General features: G+C 36.6%; 1 protein-coding gene across 2 annotated transcripts in view; it reads right to left on the minus strand.

Annotated features, from left to right (window-relative positions):
* cwc27 (CWC27 spliceosome associated cyclophilin) overlaps positions 1 to 13290 on the minus strand; it is a 47834-nt gene that overhangs the window by 11995 nt on the left and 22549 nt on the right. For both annotated transcript variants that reach the window (XM_067433587.1, XM_067433586.1), the window contains one exon: positions 8469 to 8569. In XM_067433587.1, the coding sequence (XP_067289688.1) occupies positions 8469 to 8569 (101 nt within the window). The remainder of the gene's footprint in view (positions 1 to 8468; positions 8570 to 13290) is intronic.

Genomic DNA, 13290 nt, shown 5'->3' on the forward strand with positions numbered 1-13290 from the left:
TTAAATTTAGGCTTTAAATTTAGCTGTGATTAATGGAAACTCAAGCATGCTCGCTTGACGTGTGAGAACCAATGAGGTTTATCTCGTGTTCTGCAGCACGTTTGAGCTTCTGCAAGAACAATGTGTTCATTCTCCTGTTCCGCAGCACGTTTGAGCTTCTGCAATCTACCAATGATGTTCTTCTCATGTTCTGCAGCACGTTTGAGATTCCAGAAGAACCGATGAGGTTGATTCTTGTGTTACACAGCATGTTTGAGCTTCTGCAAGGACCAATGAGGTTCATTCTCCTGTTCCGCAGGACGTTTGAGCTTCTGAAAGAACCAATAAGTTTCATTATTGTGTGTTACACAGTACGTTTGAGCTTCTGCAAGAACCAATGAGGTTCATGCTCATGTTCCGAAGCATGTTTGAGCCTCTGAAAGAACCAATAAGATTCATTCTAGGGTTTAGAACGACAATGAATAAGTGTAATTAATGATAGAATTTTAATTTTTGCGTGAACTATCCTTTAAAATCGAGACAAAAGCTGAATTATTGTAAAGTTCTTGAATAACTACAGATTTAATAGAATACCCAAGAATTACAATAGTTGCGACTGATGCTTCACTTTAGGCAAGACCCACTTTATCAGAAAGTGAGAACCTGATAGAACCCTTCGACACAGCTTGAACTGGATCCAATTAATTTGCCTGACAGACAAACATCTCAAACTTCAGCTAAAAACATTTCTGTATGTACTGGGCCGGACTTACCTGAGGTGTAATGTTCAGGTAGAGTGGAACTTAATTGAGTAACTAAAGTTTGAGTGAAACAGGTTATTTGAACAGAATGGCTGTCATTAGCTACTCGAACCATGCATTTATTCATTCACAGTGGTATTCGACACATGAATGCCACAAATTCAGAGCCGTGATTGAAATAATCACCTTTCTGAAAAGTCAGTGCTGGTAACAACCCTTTTCTTCATGATTTATGTGAGCAAAAAGTGATGCCTTACACTCGGCTTGCTCAATGCTCGCGCTTCGGCCCAGCTGCAGACCGCGACTTGCAGGATTGCTGAATGATGGCACCCTTAGGGCCTACAACAGCAGCACACTCCATCTACTCCAGCTGGTGTTGCTAAGTACTGTCTTTGAGTTTGACGGCTATTCTAACAACATTCCATCCCTCTCCTGTCACTCGGGCCAAAAAGAGCTACAAATCAAGCAACAGGCAACAGGGGGTTGATGGGGACGACAAACACCTCATCATTTGGGAGGTGGATTATTTCCCTTTTGCTGGTCAAGAATGAGTGGATGAATTCGAAGCTAACTGTGGTCTATCAGTCAACACCAGCATCTTCAGCAAGCCCAGCAAGGGAGGAGGACACAAGTTTCTGCTGAGAATTACACTTAATAATTCAATGCTGAAGGTTAGAACTTAATCAAGAGAAACACACAAAATGGAATTAGTAAATACAGCATGCACGAGATCATTTGGCAATCAGCATTTACAATTATTTTTGATAGCCTACACTTTTATGAAAGCAGTGTTTCTCAACCTTATCATTAGTTATGGGGAGTCGATTCCAAAAGAGTCGATTCCTCGACTCTGAATAGCCCCAGAGTCAGGGTCGTCTCCAGTACAGGAATCGACTCTCAGTGTCGACTCTGTTGCTGTGTCCGAAATCACTCGTTTACTGAATCTCTCATCTAAAGTGCATGGCAGTTGCGTGCACTATAAGCAATGAGTGAATGAAATCAAGCGAGCCACGAGGTAATGTAATACATTGCGTCAGAGAGCCGTCGCAGAAACTTTGTCACACACATTTATTTGAGTGCTTACTTTAGAAATAGAAAACCGTCACAGCGACTTTAGTTTGTAATTATAGGCTTCCATGCTAGGTTTAGTTTAATAGATGGTATATATTGTTGCAATAAATATCGATTTGGATTCCCATAAACTGTGTTCATTAAACTAACCATAAATCATAAAAATACTAACATCAAGAAGAAACGCATCAATAGTGTGCAGTATTTTACGTATAGTATCTTAAACTGACAATGATCATGTGCGTTTAGCGCCATCACTCGACAACATCTTTTTTCGTGACTTTTCCTGTGTAAAATGATGTATTGGCAATAGATACAGAAACGTTGATAGCCCCGAAAGTCATCTCTAAATTGGACTAATTTGGATGGCCACGCTAAAAGTGTGCGGTTTTCATAAGAGGATTTTAGGACTTTGTGTCGGGGGGGAAATAATTTAAGTGTGTAACAACAGCAATTTTGTCTGATTTCTAAACCTGTTTTGATGTAAAGTAAATGGAGTCGAGGAATCGATTCCATAGACTCCTACAGTGGAAGTCGGGAATCGGAGTCGACTCCATAAAACCTGGAATCGAAAATCCCTACTTAGCATATCCAAAGTCAGCCTCTGGCAAAGTCGAAAGTTGAACTTCGAAACTTAATTTACATTTTAAGCGCCTCACTGTATCCCAAATTTCACACACAAAAAAGTTTTTTCCACACAAAAGAAGAGATAAGGAAACTTTACACAAATTCTGTTGGTTAATCTTAAATACACTGACAACTCTTTTGAGGACCAAGTAATTTTTTTTTTACAGTTTTGTATGCTGCGGTGCAAAATATAATTAAATTACAAAATGTAATTAAAATGTAATTTATTCCTGTGATTAAAGTTGAATTTTCAGCACCATAACTCCAGTCTACACTACAGTGTCACATGATCCTTCAGAAATCCCTGATACTTATTGGTGGCAAAACGAATACATTAAAATGCTTTGATAGAAAATCATTTGCTAATGTGTCTTTTTATAAGATTATCCTCTGACAATTTCTCTTACACATCAACGTGTTTGACTGACAAGGCTCCCTTGAAATAAAACACTCTGTGCACACAGGCATAACCTGTATAAATAACTGAGTAGTAGAAAGAATGTTGCCACATCATTTAGGGTGGGTAGAAAACGGACAGTGTTTTTAGCATGTCTCTCTTATTTTTGGCTCTTACAAATGACAGCCATGCCAAGAAAGAGAAAACCAGACTAGACGAACATGCTATAATTTATGTCTTGAAAACTAAAGTGATGCCTGTCGAAAATAATAATTCAAAAAGGTACAAATGTCTTCTAGTTTGCTTGGTGAATTGCGGAGGAGACAATTGGCTTCTTCCTAAAATAAGATACCAGATGCCAAGAGAGCGGGTTGCTGTTATTAGAGAGAGGGGAGGAATGTGTTTGCTTTTGGGGCTGAATACAAAGCTGGAAGTAGCCTCTGTGGACATATGAACACTAGAGAACCGGACTCAAACCCAAACATTGAGATTAGGGGGTGGGACCAGATGACTAGATGGCAAGAGAGCCAAATTCTGGATATTGACATAGAGATGGAAGCAGAACATCGATGAAACTAGTTTAAAATGCAATGATTGAAGTATAAATAATATATATATATATATATATATATATATATATATATATATATATATATATATATATATATATATATATATATATATATATATATATATATATATATATAAACAACAGAATATACAACATAAAACAGAACAACTAATCTTGTGCAGGAAAAATGCATTAATGTGTATTTTTTCATAGAGCAGTCATAAATAAATGTTTAATTAAATTTAAAAATAAATATTATAGAAATAGAAGTTTTTTAATAGAAGAACAATTTAGCAAATATTTAATTATTATTCTTACATGTTTATTATATAAAGTCATATTTAATTAGTTAGAAGTTGTAGTAGTAGCAGCAGCAGCAGTAAAATAATTATAAATTAAGGAATTACTATTATTATATTAATATTATTAAGGATTTAAAGGGATTTTTCTTTCCATCAGAGCAATTCAAGCGCAAGTAATATTTGAAAAGTTTTAATGGTTTTTAACTTTGACACAGCTTCTTAAAAGCATTGTATGTATAGTATATTTATGTAGACAAACAGTTAAAAACTATAGCATAGAAAGAGCACAAAAATGTGACCTGTGTGAACAGCCCAAAAAAACATACCTCTGACAGACTGACAAATGGCTCGCTGTGGGCAGACATGCATTTCTTCCACCAATTTTCTTCTCGTAAATAATTAAGATCAATACATAAATATCTGCATATTTTTCAAATGTGACTTGGGAATTTCACGTGTCTTCAACAGTTTGGTGAAATTTGTCTTTCACAGTCATTACGAAAGCCCTTCGAAACAAAACTGACAGTCTTAAAAATATAATATACCTCTGTCAGCATTACGATTTGTAACGCTTACTTTTTCATTTATTTCTTTTAAAATCTATTGCATAAGCAAAGGCTGGTCACTCTACATTACCCACAAAAATGTGGATAATGTCAACACCATACTGGCACAAGTGACTGTTTAAGCGTTTTGTCAAGAAACTGTCATAGCGCCAAATGAAGAGCCAATGAGAGAATGTTTAAGTTCTTCTATTGTGCATTTGCATGTGCTATTGAACAAACAAGACTTTTTACATTTGACAAGTTCTAAATCTAAGTTTAAACTAATGATTACCAGGGTATATTTTGTGTTACAGGTGAAACAAAAACCACGATTGAAATTCATTCCTAATTCACTGGAACATCCCATCACACAAACTCTCAGAGACAGCTCTTTGTAATTCTTTTTATAATAAATACTGTCCTGCTTGCTAAAGCAAGTAGGCCTCAAACATGAACTGGCTGCTAAGTGTAAATAGGACATTCCAGGCCAAACGTTAAAAGACACTGACAACGACAAGGGTGAGGGGACACACATTTGCCCTCTGAGAGCACACAACGTGAAGACAGTGATATACAACAGGGCCATTGCAAAGCTCTGCAGAGGTCAAAGGTTTGCCTGCACAAATCTCAAGCATGCAGTAATCCTCACAGGAAGTACAGGGAAAAACTAAGAGCCAGGAGTGCTTTCTGCATCTGACAAACAGAAAAGTCTCTGACCTTGTCTGTTTGAGCTCTGTGTGCACTTTGAGCAGTGAAATTGAATGTCCTTAGTCTCTTTACCAATGGATGCTCGATTGAATGGACCCTCTAAGAGAAAACAAATTAATTCTCCATCTCAAGTTCTGTGAGGATAATGTCTTTAGTAATGAGCAGAAACTTCGAATAACTTTTGTTCACAACGTATCAAGTTTGCAGAAATGAAGGAGATGAAAGGCAGAGTTGGGGGCAATACAAGTAATGCAAGTTACATAATTGGATTACTTTTTTCAAGTAACTAGTGAAGTGACACATTACTTTTAAAATTACACAAAATATTTTTTTTTCAAATAAGTAACAGAAGTTACTTTGTTTTGCCATTTATCAACTGACAGCTCTTCTGTCCCCATGTTGAGTGAAAGAGAAAGTAAGTCTAGAGGCGTTGTGTGCGCTGTGTGAACATGATACTTAATGTAGAACCAGACAAAATGTGAACAAGCGTTGCATTCCATTTCTTTGTTTTTTGACTGAAGTGGTTTAACTTTCTTCCGTGTCCTGTTCTTCTGCAATCTAGAATGGCAGCTGTTTTGAGCAGCGCCCTCTACAGTACAGACGTGAATTTACATTTTCTTTAGCCAGAGGTAGTTTTTTATTATTAAAAACAAACAAGCAAACCTAACGAAGATGAGAAAGGTAACGTAAAAGGTACAACGTAACATTATTTTCTATAAAAAGTAATTAGGTAAAGCGATTAGTTACTTTTTTTAGGGAGTAACACAATATTGTAATGAGTTACTTTTGAAAGTAACTTTCCCCTACACTGGAAAAAGGATAAACACATTTGCATAAATCAGCTGAGAAACACATACCTATGGGTTATAATAAATATTAGAAAGGAATGTTGTCAGACCACAGAAAGACTTGACTTTGCCAACAGAAGAATATTAGAACTAGACATAGTTCAAATTTATTGTAATAACTTGACCCAGAAATGTCTTGATGACTCGCACTGTACCTTCACATGAGTTTGAGAGTTCTGTTACATTTGCTTACACTCACTCACACCAGTAAATGAGTCACACAAAAATTTGTTCAGGACAGGTGAAAGAAAGAAAGAAAGAAAGAAAGAAAGAAAGAAAGAAAGAAAGAAAGAAAGAAAGAAAGAAAGAAAGAAAGAAAGAAGAAAGAAAGAAAGAAAGAAAGAAAGAAAGAAAGAAAGAAAGAAAGAAAGAAAGAAAAGAAAGAAAGAAAGAAAGAAAGAAAGAAAGAAAGAAAGAAAGAAAAGAAAGAAAGAAAGAAAGAAAGAAAGAAAGAAAGAAAGAAAGAAAGAAAGAAAGAAAGAAAGAAAGAAAGAAAGAAAGAAGAAAGAAAGAAAGAAAGAAAGAAAGAAAGAAAGAAAGAAAGAAAGAAAAGAAAGAAAGAAAGAAAGAAAGAAAGAAAGAAAGAAAGAAAGAAAGAAAGAAAAGAAAGAAAGAAAGAAAGAAAGAAAGAAAGTGAATATTTTAAAGCACTATGAATTAAACATTATAAAAATCATACAATTAATATATAAATACCTCATTTTAATTTATTTATTGAACATTTTAAAGTAAAAAATAATTATATTTTTTGTAATTATATATTTGATTCTTTTGATTTTGGGATTGAAATATAGTTTGGTTATGTTCATGTTTAGATTTAAAAAAAAAGGGTTTAAAAATAAGAAAAGAAAATATTACTAAATAATAATTTTGAATTTTGGGGGGAGGTAAGGGGTAATACCACAAAGGTATTGTTTGGCTTCAAAATAAAAATACAAATATTGTGCACAACTAATACAGAAAGCCCCTGGTCACTGCTGCTTTTATTGGAGATATTTAAACTTGGTCATTTTGTGTGTTTTTACCAGAGGTGGGACAAAGTCACTGTTATGCAAGTCACAAGTAAGTCTCAAGTCTTTCCCCTCGAGTCCCAAAACAAGACGAGCCAAACATGAGGCATGTCCCGAGTCGAGTCAAAAGTCTTACCATTTTCGTTTCGAGTGATTTCAAGTCATCTTACCACAGAAATAAAAATTATGCAAATAATGGATGTCTGTAAGATTTGAATTTATTTAAACCTCTTTTTATACAATGACATTAAGCAAATACAGTAAAACACAGAAAATGTAAATTTTCACAAAAAATTGCCTGTATTTCAACAGCATTTTGCACTAGAACAATACACAGCAGCTTCAGTCCTGTATTGTATTGACCTCATATTGCAAAACAGTTCAACTTTCAAATAGACATGGGTCCTTTTAGCCTAAACTTAAGGCCATTATGGGAACATTGGACGAATTACTACACCACTTGTATTGTTGCACTAATGGCTATTAGCTGTGAGAAGACAGTGTCAGTCAATGTATTTGGACAAAACAGCGACCATAAATGTAAAGAAACTAAGTTGCTTGTCATATTTTCCTAACAAGCAACCACATTTTTTAAAATAAGCCCCAAAAAACGCGACCCGTAACTCGAGATTTTTTACCGCGACTTGTCGTGTTCTACGCGGACTTTGCAACTATGGATGCTGTCGAATCAAACCAACGTCGGACTACAGTGATTGGATGTCATGGAGGCAGCGCGCACGCTCTCGGAATGCATCCAGATGCATTTTTTTTCACAGATGCAGATTGAGAGGGGTGCGACCGTGTAAAAAAAAAAAATTCCCCAGGTTTTCATGGGAAGAAGCAAGACTTCTCGAGTCAAAAGGCACAAGTCCAAGTGAAGTCACGAGTCATTGATGTTATAGTCCAAGTCGAGTTGCAAGTCTTTGTACATTTTGTCGAGTCGAGTTTGAAGTCATCAAATTCGTGACTCCAGTCTGACTCGAGTCCAAGTCACATGATTTGAGTCCACACCTCTGGTTTTTACTGACCAAATAGCTATGAGAAACCCAAGTAAACAGCAGTCCAATCAACACCTCGGAATGATGTAAATGGGCCCATTTTTAGAACATTCTGCAAAAAATTTAATCTCCTTTTGTAATCCAAACATTACACAGATTTGGAACGATACGGGGTTAAGTAAATGATTACCGAATGATGACTGAAAAAAAGTTTCATTGCTCTCTTCAAAATGCTCACAAAAGGTAAGCAATCAACTAGCACGTCCAAAAAATAAATAAAAAATAGACTAAATAACAGCTAGAAATGCCAAACGTTTAATGTTATCCACACGCTCGCTCACAGCCAACATTCAGGCTTTCAAAACACGCATAAACACAGCAGCTTCAGATATATATATAAAAAAGCCAGGGCTGATGTACAAAAACAAACGTCCAAAACTGAACAATTCAGCTGTTTGGAGGACCACAGTGCATGCTGACTTGATTTTAGGAGAGGTTGAAATGCTTTCAGTACACCATATGTGTGAAATAAATTACGCTTTCACTCTTAAAACAGTACAAAACAAAGAATACTGGTAATTTAACAGAGCTATTTTCAAATGATGTCAATAAAAAGACAAACAGCTGTGATTTTGTGGCATAGACACTCACCCTCAGTGACATCCTCTTCTTTCTTCACACCATCTTCTTTTCGCTGTTTGATTGCGAGTAATTCTTTCTTCAGCTGGCGAGCTTCTTTTCGCAATTCATCACTGTGGGAAGACATTCAACCGAGAGCTGGAATTAATTTCCAGTCTTGGAAGGAACACTTTTCCAATAAGTCTTGCAAAATGCAGAAGGGAAAAACATGTTACGGAAGGAAAAACATGTAGCACAGTTTTTTTATGCATAGCAATTGAAGATATTTCCCTGCTATCTGAGATAAATCATTCAAGTAATAAATAAAACATTTTAACAAGTTGACGTGATGTGGAAACTTACCAAATCTTAAATATACTCAAAAGACCAAATGTTCTCAAGAACAAATTGAAATAAAAAACCTTTTAAGTCTACAATAAAAAAGCACTAGAGAGGAGCCAACACATCACAAACATAAAAATATTTAGTGATTATTATTAAGTAAAATGTTTAAATAAAAAAAAGAGCAACTATAAGTCTGGTGTGCACAACTAGAAAAAAGCAATAATGAGCAAAAAGCTCATGAACTCATTATTTTTTTCTTTCTTTTTTGGTGCAAATGTGTGCAAAATCTTTCATAAGCCTTTCCTTTCCTTTTTTTTTGTTTTTTTTTTTGTTTTGTTGAGATGCTGTCACAAATCCAATTGAGATGCGATATACATGAGATCTTACAAGAGCAAATTTTAGGATGGTAATTATAATCAGCAAGGAAAAAAAACTCAAACATTTTTTGAATGTCTGCAGGGTGTTGGTCGTCTTTTTTTATTAATATGTATTTATTTGAAATGGTTGATATGAAAATACAATCCCCAGAACAGAACACAGGATATGACCATCTCCTTAGCTCCGGGGTTTCCAACTGATTAAGCTTCTCGTTCCACAATTAACAAGGGGATTGTGTGTGTTCACATAAAACGGGAATAAAACCAACAATTATCTTAGGCATAGTGTTCCAACATGTGTCAGAAACAAATATGTGCATTAGAAGTATAAAAATCTCTAATAAATCGTGTGGCGCCTTGTTAGATCAAGAGTTCAGCACGGTGTCCAGACAGTCCAGGGTTCTGGCACCTCAAGAAGGGATGTTGTGGCTGAACTGATACACCTCAACCCTAAAGAACGCCAACAGTGAGCTCTTATTATGGTCTTTAGCATGGCTGTGGACCTAATCTGTGCTCTCAAACTGGCAACAGAAACATACAGCATCAAAGTAACGCATATAAGTCCGCTTGAAAAATGGGGAATGTTAATTCATATCGACTCCAAAGCGGTTAAAAATTAGTATAAAAGCAATTTGGCTCAAATTGTGGAAGTACATTACTGTTGATGATCATCCAATAAATGGGAAGTGACACTGATGTCCTGCAAACGGCTAAGTAAATTATCACCTCTGACTCTGTCCTTACCTAGCTCCAATGCTAAAGTTAAAGGGGTCATGAACTAGCTTTTTTTTATACTGTTGTTTGACGTCAACTTATGACGTTTGTGTGGTTTTTACATTCAAAAACATCATAATGAATCAATGTAATAGGCTATTTTTTACCCTGGTTTTGAGCCTCGCTCCTGCACACTCTGTTTCTATGGGCGTGCCGAACTGAAGACTTGGAAGTAAACGCTCACTGCTACGATTGGATGATATTTACAAGTGGGAATCGTTTCGAAAGCATGTGGAGAAATGCTTAGAGGGCTAACAAAATGTCTTTATCAAACAAACACAATGATTCATCTATCATCCACTCACGATTGATTGTAATGTTAGTTTTGAATGTTACTGTGGTTCAAATCAAGTTCACCCACAATGAGTAGGCTTGACAATGGGTGCATCTCAATCAGCTCCCCTAGTTCAGCAATCAGGCCATTGATCAGGGAGTTGTCTTAATCTCAAAAATCCTAGCAGTGCACTGAAACGTTCACTCCAAAAAAAGTCCCACAATGCACTATGAAAGCCAGGGAACGTCGATGTGCACTATGTTCGGAAGTTGTGAAACGTGAAACATAAATAACTTGAGCCAACTCACTACAAAATGATACGCGATATATGTTTTTAAAAATACAAACTATTATTTAAACCATTATTTACCATTCATGTACATGATATACTAATTTATGACCTAGGAAGCTAGGGAGCTGACTGAGACACACCCAATATATTTATGTCTTGTAAATACACATAATGGGCCTCATTCATGAACCACGAGCAGAACGAATTTGTGTGTAAATTTTCGTAAAGCCGCGTTGTCGTAAATTTTTGGATTCACAAAATTCAAGTGTGTCAAAATGTACGTTTCGTACGGAAGGAATTTACACCTGCTCCCTACCACGTGCTCCCTAAATGGTGCGTAAAACATTTGAACTGTCTGTGTTGGAATTTAGGCAAACTGTTGACATTGCATTTTGATGCACTATGTAGGCTTACAACCATAATAATATGTCAAGAGTTGATTTGCCCCACCTTTCTTTTTTTTTTCTTTTTTTTACTGTTTAATGTTGGGTAATAGGCTAAACGTCAATGGAAAGGTATTCAATTTAAATTATATTAAAGGTAAATGGCTCATCACTGCACTTTTTACCAGGCCTTCCAATCAATCACAGTGGGACAAAAACTACACCGACCAATCATCCCACTTGTACACCGACCGTACAATAATAACAGAGAAGTTAATACTGCTTTTTACTGCATTTTTATTTTCAGTAATATTCTTCAAATTGAGGTACTACTAACACATTACTGCCATGAATATTCTGTATCATAGCAACCAAAGTATCTCAGCAGGAAAAAAGCTGCCCCCAACTGGCCATTTTCAGAAGAGTACCAGGCTTTTTTTCTTTTCTTTTTTTTGATAATTGATAATTGAATATTTATTGCTAATCATATGGCCAATTAGTCTCTTTAGCATTTATGCAAAAAAACTGGAGCCAAAACTGAGAAAGAAGTCTAGAAGATTGCACAGCATTCTGGGGATACATCATTTGCAGTTGTAACTCATGGGCGGGGGATTATGCTAATTATGAATGCGCGTGTACACGCATCTTATTTATGCATAATTGGAATGCATTAATATAAACACGTTTAACTACTGAATCCATGGTATACAAAATGTTTGTGAATCTGGAGAAGAGTTTTCATAAAGATCCATTTTACGCGAAAATTACTTTTGCTCATATATTTACGAAAGGTTCATGAATGAGGCCCGATGTGCCACTTTGAATAGGAGCAAGTGCTAATGAGATATGTGATGGGGAATGCCATTTATAAATTATAACTTTTGATGTCACTGCATGAACATTCTGCTAAACATCTCCTGTTATATTCCATGGAAAAATAAACTTGAGAAACTTTTGCTTTAAAAGATTTAGGAAGATATATAAAACATAAGATTGCATACCACACAGGGGCAATCAATGAACTAAACTTTGCCATTTAGCAAGGTACTTTACCTCTAGTTGCTCCATGAGGATTGAAGGTTTAAATTCAAAATGGAGCAACTACTACAAGATGACATGCTGTCTCCTGCTCCATAGTAGCTTAGAGGGGGAAAAAACAAGAAAAACAACCACATTGTCACTGATGTCCAACCAAGCAAGTGATAATCAAATTTGTTTAAACTGGTCTTACACCTGAGGTAATATAACCCCTCCCCCCCATCTCATAGCCAATGCTCTTGTTCAGACAATAGAGGCAGATGTCACAGGACAGCTGATAAGGACAGGCCCAGGCAGACACACTTCCAAGGTGTGAGGTCCTCATTGATAAACTGCCAAGCTTGACTCGATGAGAGGAAGTTGCTTCCATTTGCAAACACTGCCCCCACCCAAAGCTGCTTTCTAGAGAACCGAATCTTCTGACGGCTCCCAAGACAGACTCTTCTATTGGGGTATAATAATATTTTCAAAGGACTTGACAGCTAAGGTTTGATGCCAGGTTCTTACATGGCTACAAAGCACAGGTAAGCTGCAGAGCCTGGGCCTCCAGCCCAGAAACACGTGAGCCATTCAAGACCATAACAGTGACTTCCTTTGTTCCATCCATCTGCTCCTCTCAGCTGACAAACATTCTCTCCGGCAGCTCTCTTCTGTTACTCCTGTTGAACCTCGGGTCCCCAAATGCCAGGTTCCTTTCTATGTTCTCAAGGGACAAGCGTACAGCATTGTGGACGTTTTAAAGGGGCTGACCTTGTAGAGGACCACTTCTAGTGTTTGGAAGCTCAGGTAAAGGGGAATTGGTATTTGTTTGTTCTCCTCCTTAGGCCCCCAATCCCGAAAAGAGTGATTCACCTTCAGTGGAGCCACTCAACAGCATCCCACTGCTGGAGATCTCAGTAGCCAGATGATTGCAAAGCCCTCGGTTTTGGTTAAGGCCGACATTCTCATTTCCTGCAGACGTTTTGCTACTTCATAGAAGGAACAATAAGTTGACACAGAGTTTGAATACAGGTCAGGTCATCTTAGTTGGTTCATGTGCTTAAGAGCTCATTGACTTCAAACCTGGCTAGGGTGGAAGGTGATTTTGATTGTGGCCTCTCACACAAATCTCTTGTATGGCTTCACAAGATCTGGAATATTGTACATAACTCTGACCACTATTATGGAGCGGTTAAGTCAATTAATTTTACCACAAAGTGCTGAGTCTGTCCTTACTAAACATGGATACGCTTCAGAAACATGAATAAAAATGAATAGTTGCACTACTGCTCAAATACACTTTAATTGTACAAAAGGAAAACTCATTTTAGTGTTCCTTTAATAGCGTCCATTGTGTTGGAACAGACAAACGTACATTTCAGCAAGAAAACAA

Source organism: Pseudorasbora parva, chromosome 23, assembly GCF_024679245.1.
Source record: "Pseudorasbora parva isolate DD20220531a chromosome 23, ASM2467924v1, whole genome shotgun sequence".
Classification (NCBI taxonomy): Eukaryota; Metazoa; Chordata; class Actinopteri; order Cypriniformes; family Gobionidae; genus Pseudorasbora; species Pseudorasbora parva.